The sequence below is a fragment of the Prunus persica genome, chromosome G4 (genome assembly GCF_000346465.2).
Source record: "Prunus persica cultivar Lovell chromosome G4, Prunus_persica_NCBIv2, whole genome shotgun sequence".
In the NCBI taxonomy this organism is placed as follows: Eukaryota; Viridiplantae; Streptophyta; class Magnoliopsida; order Rosales; family Rosaceae; genus Prunus; species Prunus persica.
The window spans coordinates 7,981,380-8,001,762 of NC_034012.1; the positions used below are offsets into that span (position 1 = coordinate 7,981,380).

General features: G+C 38.0%; 2 protein-coding genes and 2 pseudogenes across 8 annotated transcripts; 2 read left to right on the plus strand and 2 right to left on the minus strand.

Annotated features, from left to right (window-relative positions):
- LOC109948589 lies at window positions 1,493–4,429 on the minus strand (annotated as a pseudogene).
- On the plus strand, window positions 5,661–7,115 carry LOC109948933 (annotated as a pseudogene).
- On the minus strand, window positions 12,882–14,536 carry LOC18778643 (2-oxoglutarate-dependent dioxygenase AOP2). Its single transcript, XM_007214429.2, has 3 exons — window positions 14,058–14,536; window positions 13,626–13,950; window positions 12,882–13,366 (listed from the first exon to the last, which is right to left on the minus strand). The coding sequence occupies exons 1-3, from the start codon at window positions 14,435–14,437 to the stop codon at window positions 13,124–13,126; spliced, it is 948 nt and encodes a 315-aa protein (XP_007214491.1). The 5' UTR covers window positions 14,438–14,536; the 3' UTR covers window positions 12,882–13,123.
- On the plus strand, window positions 15,930–19,511 carry LOC109948416 (BAHD acyltransferase At5g47980-like). Of its 7 annotated transcripts, none has more exons than XM_020561302.1 (4): window positions 15,931–16,447; window positions 16,583–17,537; window positions 17,949–18,048; window positions 18,296–19,511. In XM_020561302.1, exons 3-4 carry the CDS (start codon window positions 17,985–17,987, stop codon window positions 19,375–19,377), a joined length of 1,146 nt encoding a protein of 381 aa, XP_020416891.1. In that variant the 5' UTR covers window positions 15,931–16,447; window positions 16,583–17,537; window positions 17,949–17,984; the 3' UTR covers window positions 19,378–19,511. The 7 variants fall into 7 exon arrangements, with proteins under 7 accessions (XP_020416888.1, XP_020416889.1, XP_020416890.1 ...); XM_020561303.1 differs by having other exon boundaries at window positions 16,583–16,708; XM_020561299.1 differs by having other exon boundaries at window positions 15,930–16,447; window positions 16,583–16,799; window positions 17,302–19,511.

The window sequence follows — 20,383 nt, forward strand, 5'->3', positions numbered from 1 at the left end:
TGGGAAAAAGGATATAGTTTTAGAAATGGGCCCGATATCGTGGTGATGTCGGGAATTTCCACAGGATTCATCTCGAGTTTTGGAAAATTCGGGACGGGTCCTGTCACTACATGGATTTACCACCAGGATGTAGTGTAGCTCCTGACTAGAAGAATCAAGTCTGCAAGCTCAGAAAATCACTATATGGTTTAAAACAGTTTCTCAGGGCATGGTTTGGCAGATTCACTAAATCTATGAAGAATTTTGGATACACTCAAAGTAATTCATATCATACACTGTTCTTGAAGCGCAATGGCAAAAAAATCATTGCATTAATCGTGTATATGGATGACATGGTTGTAACTGGGAACGACACAGAAGAACAACAGACACTGCAAAAGTATTTATCTCAGGAATTTGAGATGAAGTATTTAGGTGCTCTAAAATACTTTCTAAGAATAGAAGTATCAAGGTCAAAAACTAGTATACTTCTGTCTCAAAGGAAGTATGTGATGGATCTTCTTATTGAAACATGAATGCTTGGATGCAAGCCTACTGACACACCCATTAAGATGAACCACAAGTTATATGAAGACATGGACCGAATGCCTACGAATAAGGAACAATACCAGCACCTAGTTAGAAGAATAATTTATTTGGCACATACAAGACCAGATATTGCTTACGCTGTAAGTGTGGTTAGTCAATTTATGCATTATCCTAGTATTTCTCATAGGAATGCAGTTAATCGGATCTTAAGGTACTTAAAGTCATCCCCTAGAAAGGGACTAATGTTCTCCAAGAATAGAAAGCTTGAAGTTATTGGATATACAGATGCTGATTGGGCTAGTTCCATTACAAATAGACGCTCTACATTAGGTTACTTTACATTTGTTGAAGGTAAGTTACTTGGCGAAGTAAAAAATAGAATGTGGTTTCCAAGTCTAGTGCAGAAGCAGAATATAGAGGAATGGCTTAAGGAGTGTGTGAATTATTATGGATCAGAAGACTCTTGACAGAATTAGGTTTCAAACTAGAAAAGCCAATGGAGTTACATTGTGACAACAAGTCAGTTATCAATATTGCTCATAATCCAGTTCAACATGATCGATCGAAACATGTTGAAGTGGATCAAAGAAAAAATTGAGGATAAAATGCTTACTATTCGTAAAATCAGAAGATCAACTGGCGGATGTCTTAATAAAAGTTGTCTGTGGAAGAGTGTGTTATGACTCACTTACCAAGTTGAGCATTGGTGACGTATATGCACCAACTTTAGAAGGAGTCTTGACGTGAGCCTTCCTAATTAATCAAGGAGATTTAATTCCTTGATTAATTAAGGGATTTACCTTCTTATTTTTATATAGTTGACATATGCTTGCATAATTAGGAGGTATTCTCCTAATTGAATACTGTATCTATTTCCTTGTAAAGTACTCATGTAAACTTCTATATATATCTCCTTGTGGAGAAGAATAAAATTAACCTAAAGTATTCAAACCATATTCATCTTTTAGCACTTATTGCTTTCAAATAAAGCCATGCTTTCTTCATTCATAGTCAACCATGCTTCTATTCCACTGCAATCTCTTTTGTCCATCAAAAGAATCATATTCTTAAGTTTAATACTAGCCACGCTCACCCATGATGACTTTCCCTATCCAAAATCGACTTCATAGAATGGAAACCTGCACCAACTTGTGCAGGCATAACTGTCTGTGCAATAATTTATCATCTCTCTATACTCTTCCATCTCTTGCCATAATTTTCATTCATTTCCTCAGTCCCTTTCCTCAATTTAACAACCAAGTCATTTAGACCTATTGCCCTTTCTTCAGCTTTTGATACGGAAAATCCCACAACATTTCCAGCCAAGTTTTCTGGCAAAGGTGGCAAAACCCTTTTGCCCAAGTTCATAGCTTGACGAAACAGAGATGATCTTGAAAGGCTAGACCCAGTTGATGCTTCCATTGTACATTTCCAAATGAGTGCTGAAACTGCTTCTACTAGTGTTGGTTTAGGTACAATTGGACTAGCTACTTTAGATTGGAGAACGCCAATCTTTGAGGCATCACATACCTTCCTATCGTGCAGTTTTCTTTGACGACTTCCTTGGCTGGTGGCTGCGATGAGTTAGAGAAATCTAGTGGTGGAAAAAGAGATGAAGCACCAAATTCTCGAAGCAATATTACCGGATCGCTGTCAGTACTGGACTGAAGGCTAAATTGAAATTACCTATAGGATGACTAAAAATGCCTAGAGGGTGGGAATAGGCTAATTCGAGATTATAATCAATAAACGAAAAATAAACTTCAGTAGCAGGATATATCAATCCTGAAACATGCTGAACATAAAGTAGAGGAACACGTAGAGAATTATTTTACTTGGTAAAACCCCATCTCTAGGGAAAATTCACGGGACTCCTCAGTCCAACACAAATCCACTAGAGAACGATTATTACAAGAAGTGCTCACGCACTTATCCTAGACACATTCTAGATAATGTTTATCGACTTCTTCGTAACTCAACTTCTATCACGGAATGATCTTCAACACTCCTTATGTTGAACACAATACTGGTCACAATTGCTTCAAGCTCGCCGGAGGAAAACCGCACCACGGTCTTGGTGCCCTCAACCGTATGAGTCATCGAACAATGCAAATGAATGCAATATGAATGATTAAAGTGTTTTATAAATCACCAAGTAAACATCGAACACTTGATGATTTATCTCAAATATATGCATATCAGTTTTTTTTATTAAATTCTATATGCTCAACACAAATATCAAAAGCTGTACTTGTCAAAAAAGAGGCACACTACTTTTATTCAAAACTACCTCTCCCTAGTTAGACGGAAGCATCGGAGTCCACCATCAATTATGACTATCAAAATTAACCCAATATGGACTGTGAAAGAGTCAAAATAGGAGACCAAATACTATTCAACTAGGGTTAATCGTTTTATTAGTCCTTAAACTTTGACCCGATTTGTATTTTAATACCTCAATTTCCAAAATGGTTCCCGTGGTCCTTTAACTTTAGTTTTGTTTGGACAAATGATCCTGCCGTCAATTTTGTTAACTTTTTCTGTTAAATGCAGGGGCAAAATGGTATTTTTATATTCAAACCAAAAAAATGAATAAAAAATCATATCTTTAAAATAACAATCAAAGAAAATCAAAGAAAAAACCAACAAAAAAGAAAAAGAAAAATCAAGTTTGTGGTGAGTAGAAATCGGGATAGAGGGGGAGAGAGATAGTTTAATTTTAATTTTTTATTCATATTTTAATTAATTTTGATACAAAAATACCATTTTGCCCCTGCACTTAACAGAAAAGTTAACAAAATTGACAGCATGACCATTTGTCCTAATGAAACTAAAGTTAAAGGACCACGGGAACCATTTTGGAAGGTACTCACATGCAAATCAGGTCTAAATTCAAGGACAAATAAAACGATTAACCCATTCAACTATGAATATTAGTTTTGATTCACTCTGGATTCTTAGTGAAGACGCCAACCAACCAATCTTTAATAGAAAAACAATATCTACTAAAACAAATGAATTAGACCAATCAAGTAGGAGATTATTTCAACGTGCAAGTCATAATAGGAAAAGATAATATTTTAATTTAAATCAAAATAGAGTCTAACTAAGAAAGTAATCTCAAGAGATAAAAATAGGACTAACATAAAAGTGCTTGAGTGAAAATATCTCCAACTAGGAATCCTATAATGAATGCATGATTAAGTCATGATTTACTTGAAATCAAGCTCCTCATATAAATCAAGTCATACTTCGAAAATCCGAGATTGAATGTGTTGTGCCAAAACTTCCAGTAAAATATATTCACACCCTAATTCCCGACCTATGCTAGAGTCTAGGAAATGGCAATACAATTTTCATACTGACACCAACAATGGATGAATGTGCAAATTGCAGATGCATCAGCAACCTTATGTGAAATGCACAACCCAATTGCCATTCCACCGCTCCCAAACAAGTTGACTTGTACAAGAAGCAATCTGCCTGTGCCTGCTTCTTTGGACGCAAGTTCAATTGGAAGCAATCGTCTTAACATCTCGGCATTTGGTTGTTGCAAAATCTCTGATAAGGAACGGTTGACTTGCGCTTTGACAAATTCATCGTCATTACATTCGATCATGTCGTTACCTTTAATCCGTCCTGCTAAAGGGTGGAAGAGAGTGAATTCAGTTAATGATTTTATTAAATGCTGATGTCTTTCATTCATGGCCATGGCATGGTGGCTAGTGCTGGCCCTGGTAGTAGAACAAGTAATTGGATAGAAGAGAAGGAATGGGGTGTAAACTACAATAGCCATCTGATCAAAAATAGATAGCTTAAAATTTCTCAAGTGATGAGGAGTTGGGGAGGATGGTTTAATTGTTTCCCTCTCAATGATATCTACCTTGATTTCCATGGCCATTTTGCTCCCCGTGAATTGATCATAGAGCCGAGCCGGCTTTACAAAGGAAAAAAACATGGAAAAACAGCTTCGAAGAAAATCCTACTTGAAGTTTTAATTCGTTCAAAATAATCTAATGTGCATAACTGCTGGCAACCTATATTATTGCATGGTAGTCTGCTGGTGTGGCTTTTCTGTTTTATGAAAAGTTAATTTTGATAAATTAAAGGCTCAATTTCACAGCTGTCTTTGCCAATTAGATCAAGAAGGACCAATTTGGCCCATCCTCAATTCATTATATAAATTAAAGGCTGGAGAATCTGACAAGTTGCTATGACAAGAACTGGACCCACAAAACTGGGCAAGCCCGAAGGCAAGACTTGCCTGGGCTGCTGATGTTAGCGGCCAATTTAAATACCAAATTTTTTGATTTAAATACCTAGCCATGTTCTTCACTTCCTACACCAAAATCCATACAAATTCCTCTCTTCATATATCATGTAAATAGTGGTTGTCCTTGAGTTACTACTATGACAACGGATGAGAATGCATCAAAAAATTGCTAGGGAAATCAGTATTCACATGAATGGTGTTTACCCTTACTTGCCCTTACCCTTTGCCATGGCACAATGGGGTGGAAGTGCTCTAACCCAACAAATAATAGCAATGAGGTCAAAGCTTCTAAAATATCATTATCTGAAGCCCTAACTCACTTCTACCCTTTTGCAGGAGAATTCCAATATAATGTTTCAATATGTTGCCTTAAGAGCATGGCTTCAGAGATAAAGTTTGAAATCATTCAGGAGGAAAAAATTAGACCATCCTCTCCAACCTCTCTGTTTTAACATTTTCAAGAACATTTAATATTGGGTGTGTACTATTCTGCTGCATGATGATCTGGAAGGGGTCTCTAGAAGCCGGCATGGCGGCACAGAGGACAAATCTCAATTTTGAATGGCATTACTTTTCTAATTGGGGTTTGAGTGATGGAAGGATATGATAATTAAAAATGATAAACATGAATTCAACTCAACGACTTGAAGAACTTTAAAACTGAAGTAGTCTTGGTCATTGACTCATTCCAATTGAAAAGGAAAGTGTGATGGGTTAGTGCAATTGGGTGCAACAAGACAGCACATGATCATGTTTTTCCAAGTCTTGCTAGTTAGCATAAATCAAAGAGATAAGCCCAGTTGAATACATAAACAGATATAAATGAACTGAACACAGTTTGACTTTTGTTCAACAGGAGCTTTTGTTGTATGGTGAATCTGTGCCTTTATATGGGGGTGATTTTGTTATGAGGCTTTAACTGCGGACAACGATCATGGCTCCAGAGGTAAGTGTTGAAGTAACTCACAAGGAAACAATTAAACCATCCTCTGCAACTCCTCACCACCTTAAAACTGTCAACCTCTCCGTTTTTGATCAGCTTGTTCCTCAAATTTATATCCCTTTACTTCTCTTCTATCCCAGCAATAACAGTGGCGAGGTCAAAAATATTGATCATCACCATTCTTTGGTTGCTGAAAGATCCAAGCTTCTAAAGAAATCGTTACGCGAAGCCCTCACTCACTTCTGTCCTTTAGCAGGGGAATTCCAATATAATGTTTCAATCAGTTCCAATGACCATGGGGCAGCATTTTTTGATGCCCAAGTCAACTGTCCCATATCAAATATTCTGGACAAACCAGATCTTGGGATGCTATGGTAACTGCTTCCATCTGGTCATACAAGCTATCTTCTACAAGTCCAGGCCAACTTCTTTGAGTGTGGTGGATTAGCAATCGGAGTCAACATTTCACATAAGGTCGCAGATGCTTCTACTATGAGCAAATTCATTAACAGCTGGGCTGCAATAGCACTTGGCTCAGTCAGTACTACTAACCATGTGGTGCCACGTGCAGAATATGGTGTTGCAGCTTCTCTTTTCCCACCACTAGATTTCCTAAATAGACTGCCAACGCCTAATGGCAGCGCAAACTCTGGTATCAAAGAGAAGTGTATAACAAGGAGATTTTTGTTCTACGCCTCAAAGATTGCTGCTCTCAAGTCCAAAGCTGCCACTACCACCATGCCAAATCCTATGCGAGTTGAAGTCGTTTCGGCACTCATTTGGAAGTGTGCAGCGGAAGCATCAAGATCAAACTTGGGTTCAGTAAGGCCCTCCGCGTGGTGTCAAACGGTGAACATGAGAAAAGTACTTGTGAGCCCCTTGGCAGGTAAAGACATACTAGAGAATGTTGTCGGGTTGGTTGCAGCAAAGACAGCAGACATTAGTGAAGCGGATGATCATGATCTTCGGAGCTTGGTTACTATATTGAGGAAGGGAATTGAGGAATTTAAAGAAAACTATAGAAATGGAGTTAGTGGAGAGAGCTTATGCCAACTTTTCATGGAGATTGTGAACCTCATCAAAAGGAATGATATAGACAGATGTAGTTGCACCAGTTGGTGCAGGTTTCCCTTCTACGGATCCAATTTTGGATGGGGAAAGCCATCATGGGTTTTCACCTCTAGTGTAGATTCCAAGAATATAATTATATTGATGGATACAAAAGATGGTGATGGCTTAGAAGCGTCCTTAACTTTAAAGGAAGAAGACATGACCAAATTTGAAAATAATAAGGAGTTGCTTGAATATGCATCTTTGAATCCAAGTGTAATTTAGTATACCGCCCGCACACACACACCCCCCACCCCAACCCAAAAAATAAAATTACAGAATCCTCCTCCTCTTGTGTTTACTTAGATGAGTAGTGCTAGACCTTTGATGATCTCTCATTGTTTTCATGCTTGTACACTGAGGGTCGAACACATATAAAATGAAAAACTTGTGCTTTCAGTTATTACATTTTTCTTTATTTTTTTAAAATACAAGTAATAGTCTAAACTACAAAGGAGAGGGAGTTTTTCACACACACTACGTATCAAGATGTCATGGAGGTTTGAACATGATACCACTGATTTGCAAGTCAATGTCATTTTCCCCTTATTCAATCTAGTTCTATTCCCTATCCGGATGACGAATTGATATGTTTTCTAATTAGATGATTGAATTGGATTGAATTTCATTATGCATCACAACTAATCATTTAAACTATAATGTACATATGTACTTATTCTTTCCCTACAATTAGAATTTCCTAGGGTCAATTAAAACTGAAGTGTTTCTCTATTTACAAACATATATGTCTAGGCTAAGTGTAAAAAAACATGAAGTTGTTGGGTCGCATATAATGAACTTTGTGATCTGGGTTTTGTAACCAGTTGAGGTATTTTGTCCATATGGACCCGGACGTCGGGCCTCCAAAGGAGGTGGACTTCCATTCTTCCTCTCCATTACAAACTGTACATGGACTTACATTGTGGCCCAAATATGAGATTGTATTTGAGTCAACCTAGAGAATTGGGTCTTTCTCAACCACCAACTTGGTGAACCTATATTATAGAGGTTGCAACTTGCATTGATGCACTGATGTCATAATGAGACTTGGTGCAGTGTAACCACAAACCATACTATCATAAAATTTATGTTGTTAGTGCTATGTCAATCGCATTGTTTTCCATTTGGATAGTGTCACTTCGTGCTGTTTGTGCTAATACTACTAGTCAGTATATACTAACCCAATCTGTTTATGTGTGTAAGAGCTTGTAGTATGAGTGGTTTTATCGAGAATTTAGTGATTCGGACACAAGACCTATAAGATGCATAATAAATACCCTTTAATTAATATTGAGCTGTAAACCCCTTATAGTCTAAGTGGTTTGTCCTAAATCGAAGAACGTAGAGTGATTCGAAACATAAGACCTCAAATGCATAGTAAAAATTGTTAGCAAACTGAGCTGCAAACGCTTTGATACTTGATTGGGACTTTAAGTTTTTAATTAGTACATGATCAATTATTTCTGGGATGCTATTTGTATTAATACATTAAAAATTAACTGAAATAAAATAGTCACAAACTGTACGGGTGCCGTTAATATATTGCATTTGAGGTCAACCTGCAGAAAGCAGACCATTAGAGGAGACAAATTAGCGTCACCATCCAGTATTAAAATGATATAATTTTAAAGGATGACGTTTGGTTATTGTAAGATAGATTGAGATGTTACACTCTCTCTGAGGACCACTGATTATAAAACTATCAATCACAACTAGTAATTTTTTAGGTGTGGGCACACAACGATTTGGTTTGTTTCAAGTCTCAAACCACATAATGATATCACCGTTTGGATTGGTTTTATATAGGAAATGGTGATAAGATTGAGCAGTTTTCAAATTCGCGAAACCAAATAAAACCAAACAAATTGCAATTTGGTTCGATTCATTCTGAAATTATATTGTTTTAATATAAAAATAAAACCAAACTACTCAAATTAGTTTGGTTTTGTTTGTCCGGTTCGGCCCAATATTTTGCCGGCCTCTATTTGAATGAATAAAATGGATTGAACGTTACCACATAACATGATTTGATAATACAATAAGACTTTTATGGTGTGTTTGCTAATCAGAAATTGGAATTCTCATCAGAAATTGAATTTCAAGAGCCCACGTAAAATTAGAAATTAAATTCCTGATTTTAGAGGAATTCAATTTTTGGATGGGAGGTGGTATTCTATTTGTCACAATCCAGTATTGAAATCCCCCTGGGGACTAACTTTCAGTAAGGTTGAATTTTGAGACTGATTGAAAGGACCCGTCCCGAATTTTCCCAAAACCCGAGACGAACCCTTTGGAATTCCTGACATCACCCCGATGCCAGGCCCACTTACTAAAAACCGAGACTTCCTGCCGAAATTTCGGCAGAGTCTCCCCTATAATTTGGACATTTTCCAAAATTTATACCTGCATGAAAACGCATTTAATATTCCCAACTGGCAGCATGCACAATATAATTTCATGCAATTCACATAAATGGCCTTCGGCCTTCCAAAAATTCTTAACCAACTACCAAACAATTCAAATACCAATTATGACTAATATTTAGTCTGCGGCTGCACCTAATAACCTTAGGCTGCCTACGTACCCTCCTTGAGGGATCAAGCCACACGTAGTTCTTCCATAAAACCCAATTCCACATTTGGGCGATACCTTATTTCATTTCTCTGTATTTCACATATAATCTCCCCATACGCCGGTACAACCAACGCCATGTATGGGGTCTGTCAACACGCCGGATAACCTACGCTACGTGCGACCATGCCATACTATCATTATATCTCCCCATATGCCGGTACAACCAACGCCACGTATGGGGCCTGTCTCAACGTCGGATAACCTACGCCACGTGAGACCTGCACATCATATCACATATCTCCCCATACGCCGGTACAACCAACGCCACGTATGGGGCCTGTCCCAACGCTAGATAACCTACGCCATGTGGGACCTCAACATCATATCATAAATCTCCCCATACGCCGGTACAACCAACGCCACGTATGGGGTCTGTCAACACGCCGGATAACCTACGCCACGTGCGACCTCAACACAATATCACAATGTCTCCCCATACGCCGGTACAACCAACGCCACGTATGGGGCCTGTCTCAACGCCGGATAACCTACGCCACGTGAGACCTGATCATCATATTGCAAATCTCCCCATACGCCGGTACAACCAACGCCACGTATGGGGTCTGTCCCAACGCCGGATAACCTACGCCACGCGGGACCTAACTTTCACTTGGTGGTGCTTGTAGTGAATCCAAAATCCGGAGAGGTACTTAAAGTAGTGCGTATAGCACTCCAAACTGGCATTCTAGACTCTGTTGTACCCTTGTACAACCATATATAATTATAATTATATATATTAATTCTAATATTGTGTAACCCTCTACAATAGTCTAACGCCCGAAAATCTCCCCTGAAAAGGTAAGATTACTCCGGGAGACTCACCGTCAACCAAGGGTCAAACTACTCTAACCCTGGTCAAACGGACTTGCAGAACCCACGACCTCCAATTTCCGATCCGAAAGTCTCTATGGGTTCTACCAGGTATAGGACACTTATCCTGAGAAGTTTGGTTCAGATCGGACGGTCGGATTTGCTCACGATCGCACGATCTGACAGTTAATATAAAATATAAACTTTAAATTATTATTCGGAACATCCGGGGCTCCGATTCACAATCCGTGAATTCCTACACAATCATAGAAATTCTTAGATTAATATATATTAAATTTGGGACCATCTAACGGTCCCAACCTATCGAATCCGGATAACGCACAATATGCGATTATCCGTTCGATAGTCAAACGACGTCCGAATTGAGATCCGCGAAATCCTACGCACTCGTGACAACCTAAGGATCTCATCGGAACACAGTGCTACTTTTTCCACAGCGCCCACGTGCCGCCGCACGCGCCGGCAGCGCGTGGTCCCCAAAGCGATAACGCTTCACCGGAAAATCTTAAAACCACGGCTCCAAATTCCTACCCTAGGTATAACACCCTATTTGGAGCCACTTTTGTTCTTGGACCTACCCCAAAAAGTGGCCGAAAATGGCCGATCACGGCGGCCGAAGTTCGAGTTGTCTACGCTAAGAATCGATCTAATCTTACCCAACCATCAGCTAGAGCAGCTCGAGAGGTTCAAAATCCATACCTGGGTCGACGGAATTGGTGGCTGGAGGAGGGAGATCGGCGGCTGTGAAGATCCGGCGATGTCGGCCGCTTCTTCTCCAAATTCCGGCGAAACCGCGGCGGCTGGAGGCAGGGGCTAGCTGGGGTAGGAAGAGGACGACGGCCCGGTCATTTTGGTACCGGTCCCGTCGTCATTGGTGGCCGGAGGAGAGCACGGCTGGCCAAAACGTGGCAGGCTGTCGCGCGCGAGAGAGAGGAGAGAGAGAGACCCGCGGGGGAGAGAGAGAGAGAGAGAGAGAGAGAGAGAGAGAGAGAGAGAGAGAAACCAGATTTTTATAAAAAATCCCATTTTGAAATATTTACGATTATGCCACTGGGCTTCTTTTGACCATATATCTCTCGTTACAACTCCGATTCGAGCCCACTACGTGTCTATGAACTCGTCTTAGTACGACCTATCCAAAAATACAAGTCACGGTCCCAAACTCTCTCCGGTTAAAAATATGACTAAAATACCCTTAAATAATTAAATAATTAAATAAGGGTTAAATTTGGGGAAATTTGGGGTCGGGGTGTTACACTGATGATCTTGTTTCAATAAACAGTATGTCACACCCCGGATCGGTTTCACTGTAGCACGATATTGTCCAATTTGGGCCCCCTCTTTGCCCTCACGATTTTGTTTCTGGGAACTCATGAGCAACTTCCCAGTAGGTCACCCATCTTGGGATTGCTCTAGCCCCAACTTGCTTAACTTCGGAGTTTCCATAACTCTGAAGCCAGTGAGTTTCCAAAAAGCCTCGTTCTAGATGGAGGCGGACATGTACATATAAGGCACATCATCTCCTCTCCGTTGGTCGATGTGGGATGTTACACAGTATGAGATTGTATGGGATAAATACCAACCTTAACATGCAACAAATCTCAATAATGATAGATGGTCAACCATAATCTATATAAGAAATAGAAAATGATATAATTTTAAAGGATGACGTTTGGTTATTGTATAGATTGAGATGTTACACCCTCTCTAATTAAGGACCACTGATTATAAAACTATCAATCAAACTAGTAGTTTTTTAGGTGCGGGCACACAACGATTTGGTTTGTTTCAAGGTCTCAAACCACATAATGAACCAATGCACTATCACCGTTTGAATTGGTTGGCCTCAAACCAATCTATTCAGTGACAAAAATGATTTTTGTCATTTCCCTTCTTTTATTTATTTATTTCTCTATAAAAATTCTAAAATTGCATTCATAATTCAGCCAAAAAAATCACTAGTCACAAAAGGGTCATTACAATAACGGAGTGGTCTAACATCAAAATTAAGACGATCTAGTGTGCCTCCACTAACGATCACGCATGATCGAAGAAACTCTGGCGTAGGCATCCCAACTAAGATTGCAAATTCAGAATAATCAAAAAGATATAAAGCTTAAAAAAACCAAGCCATAACAATACAAATAAAACCCATTTCCCTTCCTAAACAATATATAAATAGGGATTCATACTATAGATTAACCAATATTTTGAGAAACCTTCTAACCGTCAAAGATAGAGAAATGTTGAGAGAGAGATATCGGCAAATTCAATTGGGTTAGAGATTTTAGTTTTTGTTATTAAATGATGGATATCAATGTGTGAGATCGTATATGATAGGAAATAGTGATAAGATTGGGCAATTTCCAAATAGGCCAAACCAAACAAAACCAAAATAATTGCAATTTGGTTCGATTCAGTCTGAAATTATATTGTTTTAATATAAAAATAAAACTAAACTGCTCAAATTAATTTGGTTTTGTTTGGCCGGATCGGCCCAATGTTTTGCCGTCCACTATTTGAATGAATAAAATGGATTGAACGTTACCACATAACATGATTTGATTAAACAGTAAGACTTTCAGTACTTTAGATCTGTAAATGGACAATTAACATACAACATGAGAAGCTTAAGAAGCTTGTACAATCTATTCATAGTTTTTATTTTCACATGATCAGTAAAATGAAGGTAACATAGCATGCAGAAACAGATTGAACAATTAAAAAACCCACAACCAAGCCTTGAAATTAACACACAGCACACGCGAGCGTAGCAAACATTCTTATTAGCTACAAGGTTTATTTCAAACACCACAATAGGCTTTTATAGCACTGTTTGAAACATAGCTCTCATTAGTGCGAAAGAAAACTAGCAGTCCAGGATGATCAAACGACTTGTAGCGTAAGGGGTGTTGTTCATCAGCAAGCTCTTCCGGCACATGTATCTCGCCGTCACTAAATGCAAATTGCGCCAGAGAGTATCTTGCTTCATTCCCATTCATAATAACTCGATGGTTGGGAGATAATATTCTGTCATTGCTCCATGCCTAAACAAACAAACCAACATTAAAAACCATAAGATGGTCTGTAATATGCAATATTTTATATATTTTACAAAAACTGCACATTTGAACACAAATCTTGTTGAATGTTTAGATTTACAATCTGACAATATAACATACCGAAAAAAGTATAGATGGTTGATGTGATCTTGATTAAGTACATGGATCACTTACTTTCCTAGATTCTATCATTATACATATACGTATATCCAAAATAAAAAATATATAATTATCGATGACCTACCATTAGTGCATCACCGGCCATGACTAGAAAGGATGAAGGTGGAAACTCAGCCCTAATCCATTCGTGGCTTTTAGTTTCAACCTCCAGACCATGGGCTTGGTTATTCTGATAAAGTAGGGTTGTGAAGCTCTTGTCAGTATGAGCCACGAAGCCAAGGCTAGGCTCATTTTCTTGGGGTGTTCTATTTTTCAAGAGTCGAAGAAGATAGGAGACGGACCCAACATAGGAGTCATAATACTTCTCCATACCATAGCTCTCAAATATCATTCTAGTCACCATTTGGTCCAACTCCTCTGCCACTTTTGCAAACGAATGTGCACTTTCACTTAATCACCACCAAAAAACAAAAAGAAACAGAGTTTGCAAACAATTAGTAATGTCTACGGACTTCATATGGTCACTCAAAATTACAAGGAAGTTAGAAGATATTACCAGAAATTATCATTTCCACCAGGCCACATGAGCTTTGTGAACTTTTGAGTCTCCTCTAAATTTGTTGCATTCTCAATGCCCAAGCCTTCATGGAGGGGAAGGCTGGGAATTTGTCCAAAATACCCACTTGAGGGATTTTCAGATTTGTTTGTCATTTTGGTCTGAGTAGGGAGATCAAATAATTCTTTTAGAGTACCCAAAAAACCATTTTGAAACTCCGGAGGGAGTTTGTCATACGATACGAAAAAACAGCCGAACTCTTCAAGTGCTTGTCGAACATCTTTGCATGCCGATACCCATGAGTTGGTGCCAGGCTTCAGAGCTTCAGCTTCCTTAGAGAAATCTAAGACAGGGAGCTTTGGCTGCCCATCAGAACCCATGTTTTTGCGTTTTGGTTTTTCACTTACCAGTTGAGAGATTAATATTACTTGTCGAGCAGGCAATTGTGCCAACAAGACAAATGAGGTGATGTACGTAGGGAAGACATAAACAAATTGATCGGTAGAAGGTTGACGGTTTCAGAATTTCATTTTAGATTCAGTATTTTTTGGAGTATAATTCACATGATCCTTTCTTTTAAAAATGTATTTCATGGATGATATCATCTATATATTATATATACATTTAAAAAAAGAAGAAGAAAAAAGTGTAGTCATGGATGATATCATCTATGTAATCAACATGTATTTCTTTTCCATTTTGTCTTCTTTTTTTTTTTGGGTTAATCTTTTCCCTTCATCTTTTCCCTTAATCCCATGATGACGAGATCAAAAAGCATTATTCTTGTCATCTATGTAGATGTCTCTCCTCATCAGGCACAATTTAATAGTTGTTTTTGTTTTGTATTTCATGCTGCGTTATCTAGATGAAATTAATATCCAACAAATATTGTTCAATCATTAAAATTAATCTGTTTTCATGTGGCATATCGTGAGTCAATATTCGTATTGGCCATGGACACCCATAAACAAAGGATATAGTTCAAAATTTTCATAAAACTAAGAATCAGATTGTACGACTTAGCAATATTTATATATGTAAAAAGTACGATTACATTTACATATATTCTGTCATCTGTCACCAATAATGCTTTCATTGATTATCAACCTGAATTTTGAATTAGTGCTAGTTTATCTCTCAACATATTCTCCAACTTCTGAATAACTCCATCAAGATAATTATCGTAGAGATAATTTAGTATATTTTCATAAGATAATCAAGGTACTATATTATGTTTAATAATGAAAAGTAGTAATAATAATCCAGAGATACACTAATGTGTCCCTTATATGCATAAGAAACCCTAGGCACACTCGGAAAACCTAATTAGAAGCAAAAACGGAAATAACAAAAATTCCAAAAATATCACTAAAACTTTAAATGCTGAAAAGTCAAAGTAAATTATGGAAGTTGGCTAAAAATGCTCATATATCATAGCAAAGCAGTGTAATGCACTCATCTCACCGTTTTCTTCGAAACGACAAGTCATAGGCCCGATTCCGAGCCTGAGACCCAAACTTGCACGAGTTGGATTTTGCTTCCGCGATGCTTTCCTCTTTCCAGGACCTATGGTTATCTTATCCCAATCATTGAAAAAAACAAGAAACAAAAATGGTTATCCCAATCTTCTTTTACACGGAACAAACTTAGTTTTTAGGGATTCTTAGATGTAGGTCCATATTTATTAAGATGTAATGGATATAGTCCACATGCTCTCCCATTTTAATTGCAGCCGACTCTCGTCAAGTACGCAATTAGTATGTCCATAATTTTGGGTTTAATTACCTAGACTAGAGGTAATAACTTATGTATTTAATTACCTGGACTAGAGGTAATTTATGGGTTTAATTACCTGCACAAGAGGTGTACGCATAGGTACCTACCTATTGTTAAGGTATGAAGTTTCCATGAACTCTAATTACAAATTTTGAGGTTGGTATACCTTGGGAAAATTTTAAAATTCAATAAATAGATTTGCAATTAAATTCAAATCAAATCTGATAATTAATGTCCAACAAATCAATAACTTACCGATTTTACAAATTCATAATTCACCTTATTTATTTAGGGGCATAATTAGAACAAAAAAATAAAAAATAAAATGTAAACATCAATAAATCAAAAAAGGCATTTTATCTTATGTGGCACAAAAGTCAACGGACTTGCATCAACAACAACATCTACGGGGATTGCACCCAATATCACTCATAACAATTGGACTTAAGCCAAATTTTCTCCAAGCTCAATCACTCTCTCTCTCTCTCTCTCTCTCTCTCTCTCTCTCTCTTGTATATCTTGTTTTTTCACATTTCAATCTCTAGCTTCAACTGGTCCAAAGATTTAAACTTTCCAGCAGCCAAACATGGTGCACGAGGAAAATTACTAAAATGGTGAACCCTTAATTCCTCTTTAACCCGAGATTTTTTTTTTTTTCTTTGTGCAAAAGATCACAACTTGATGGGTTTCTTCCCTTTTATGTTAAAAATTCATAAATTTGTTTAATTTCGATTCATTTGAATTTCAAGGCGTGGAAGGTTTGCTAGAAACAAGTTTCGGATGTCGATGGGTCTGCTGGTGGCTGCCACAGTGAACAACGGTGCCAAGAATCTTTACATAATTTATGTAAAGGGAATCAAGGGTCGGCTTTGTTGGTAAATTTTTGTGTTTACAAAATCTGTGGGTTATGGCTTAATGGAAGTGTTTAAGATGCAAGGACAATGAGAAGATGAAATATGCTTCAAAGTGCGTATGAACACACTATCTTTCAAACATTATTTGTCCCCACAACTTGTGTGCCTAGTTAAGCAAATAAGCCTTGTGGATATAATGAAGCCTATAGCCTAATAACTATATGTTGTCAATCTCTTGCACAACCAAAGATAATCCCAAACACAATTTAGAATTATAACACGGGTACTCAAGATTCCTAGAGGCTAAATCTGCATAAAATAACATATAGAGGTTTTTACTTTTGTGAAACTAGAAGGAGAAGAGTTGGGATTGAACTTAGAGATATCTTGGATCTCTCTTGGATTATTTTTCATATATTTGTTGCAGTATAATCATCTCTATTTATAGAGGAATTGATTTATTTTCAGAAACTATATATCTTTTGGATTGTACCTCTTTATCAAGAGGTACCACTTCAATGAGGACACTTTTCTTTACTAAAGAACGTGTTTTTATGTTTAAATCATGTATATGAAGTGTTTCTAACGTTCATATACATAATTCAAACATTTAGGCATCAAGAGGCACACCACATGTCTGAAGAGGTGCTTCAAAATCGCACCCACACACGAACCAGCCGGTCATTTTTATACAGCAAGCACCGGTCGTTTTTTCCCTCAAGCGACCGGTTGCTTCTAACCAGCTTGCTATATTCCTGAAAATTTCTTCAACAGGCTTAACGGTCTTTCTTCTGCTTGTGTTGGTGACATGGTGTGATGGCAACTGTCGAGAAAGGCAAGCCTGATCTCCGTAAGAATACATGATCATATACTATTTAAATAAGGCGTGCTTAATTTTTATATGAATATACCAGTGAAGAAGCTGACCATTTTGTTTTGGACTATGCAGACATTTTAAAATGAAGATGGTAGACATGAATCATGATGCATTGAAGTATTAAGTCTATTACAGCCATAATAATCCAAACTGATTTTTATGCCATAAAGAATACATGTGCAAAATTTGTTTTTTCCTTCCTCTGTTTTTTTTTTGTTGCTAAAAAGGGCCCCATTTTAAGTTATTGCCCTGGCCACCAAAAAGTGAGGCCCGGCCTGCTTGATCTGGAAGGGGTCTGAATGACTGAAGGATATAATAATGTGAAATGATTGAATACATACAGATGTAAAAGAACTGAACAAAGTTTTGTTTTTTATTCAACAGGAGCTGTTGTTGTGTGGTGAATGCGTGCGCCTTTATATGGGGGTGATTTTTGCTTTGAAACTTTTAAGGGTGGAGAAAGATTATGGCTTCAGAGCTAGAGGTTGAAGTAACTCACAAGGAAACAATTAAACCATCCTCTGCAACTCCTCACCATCTTAAAATTGTCAACCTCTCTGTTTTTGATCAGCTTATTCCTCAAATTTATATCCCACTACTTCTCTTCTATCCCAGCACTAGCAGTGATGAGGTCAACGATATTGATCATCACCGTTCTTTGGTTGTTGAAAGATCCAAGCTTCTAAAGAAATCCTTAAGCGAAGCCCTCACTCACTTCTATCCTTTTGCAGGGGAATTCCAGCATAATATTTCAATCAGTTGCAATGACCATGGGGCTGCATTTCTTGAGGCCCAAGTCAACTGCCCCATCTCAATGATTTTGGACAGACCAGATCTTGGGATGCTATGGAAACTGCTTCCATCTGGTCATACAAGCTATCTTCTACAAGTCCAGGCCAACTTCTTTGAGTGTGGTGGATTAGCAATCGGAGTCAACATTTCACATAAGGTCGCGGATGCTTCTACTCTAAGCAAATTCATTAACAGCTGGGCTGCAATAGCACTTGGCTCAGCCAGTACTACTGACCGTGTGGTGCCTCCTGCAGAATTTGGTGTTGCAGCTTCTCTTTTCCCACCACTAGATTTCCTAAACGCACCGCAAACGCCTAGTAGTGACAGCACAAACTCCGGTATCAAAGAAAAGTGCATAACAAGGAGATTTGTGTTTGATGCCTCAAAGATTGCTGCTCTCAAGTCCAAAGCTGCCACTACCACTGTGCCAAATCCTACGCGTGTTGAAGTCGTCTCTGCACTCATTTGGAAGTGTGCAGCTGAAGCATCAAGATCAAACTTGGAGTCGGCAATGCCCTCCGCATGGTGTCAAACGGTGAACATGAGGAAAGTACTTGTTAGCGTCTTGGCAGGTAAAGACTTACTGGGGAATGTTTTCGGGTTGGTTGCAGGACAGAGGGAAGAAATTGTTGAAGTAGATGATCATGATCTTCAAAGCTTGGTTACTATATTGAGGAAGGGAATTGAGGAATTTAAAGAAAACTATAGAAACGGAGTTAGTGGGGAGGGTTTATGTCAACTTTTCAAGGAGGTTGTGAACCTCATCATAAGGGATGATATAGACAGCTACAGTTGCTCCAGTTGGTGCAGGTTTCCCTTCTACACATCCAATTTCGGATGGGGAAAGCCATCATGGGTTGTCACCCCTAATGTGGATTCCAAGAATTTAATTGTATTGATGGATACAAAAGATGGTGATGGCTTAGAAGCGTCCTTAACTTTGAAGGAAGAAGACATGACCAAATTTGAAAACAACAAGGAGGTGCTTGAATATGCATCTTTGAATCCAAGTGTTATTTAGTACCCCAAAAAAAAAAAATTAGAAACCTCCTCTCGTGTTTACTTAACTTTGGATGATCTCTCATTGTTTTGATGCTTGTACACTGAAGTTTGAACCAAATATAAAATGCAAAACTTGTGCTTTCAATTATTACATTTTGATTTGCCTCTCATTATTAAATTGGATTTCATTATGCAGCTTTACTTAACTTTGGATGATCTCTCATTGTTTTTAAATGTATGCCCATAAATACGGCCCAAAATATAAAAAAAACCCTACAATGTCAAAATTTTAGGAAAAAAAAACTCATTTGATTTTTCAAATATTGTCGAGATGGCCAACCCTATTATGAGGACCTGGACGTTGGGCCTCTAATTCCTCTCTATTACAAAATGCACATGCACTTACATTATGGCCCAAATATTAAATTATATTTGGGTCCACCTAGACAATTGGGTTTGGGTCTTTCTCAACCACCACAGTGCAGGACCCAATTTTGGGTTTCAGTATCAATCTATCCTTCACATTGTGCGTTGGATATAATTGGTCCACATTCTGCGATCTAATTGATTTACTCTAAACCCAACAACATAAGTATTTCGTGTTCTGGCCAAGATTTTGATCTCATATTTTCTATTTGATTCTTGGCCAAGATTTTTAAATCATAAGGACATGACTTTTATAGCTCGGAATGTGATGGATTAATTCACTGTAACAATGCGAGGTAAATTACTTTGTCACGCCATTGAAATGTAGCATAGTTCGATAAGTCAAATTAACCTTTTCAAAAGCACTGAACATCCAAAATGATTTTGAATGGGATATGACTTTTCTATTTTGAAATATGGCATGACCTTTGATTTTTAAATCTGGCTTGTGGTGCTTCTTGTAGAATTTGGTGTTGCAGCTTCTCCTTTCCCTCCAGTAGATTTCCTAAACACACCGCCAACCTCCGGTGGCGACGCGAACTCTGGTATCAAAGAAAACTCTTATAACTAAAGCATCAGGATTTGTGTTTGATTGATGC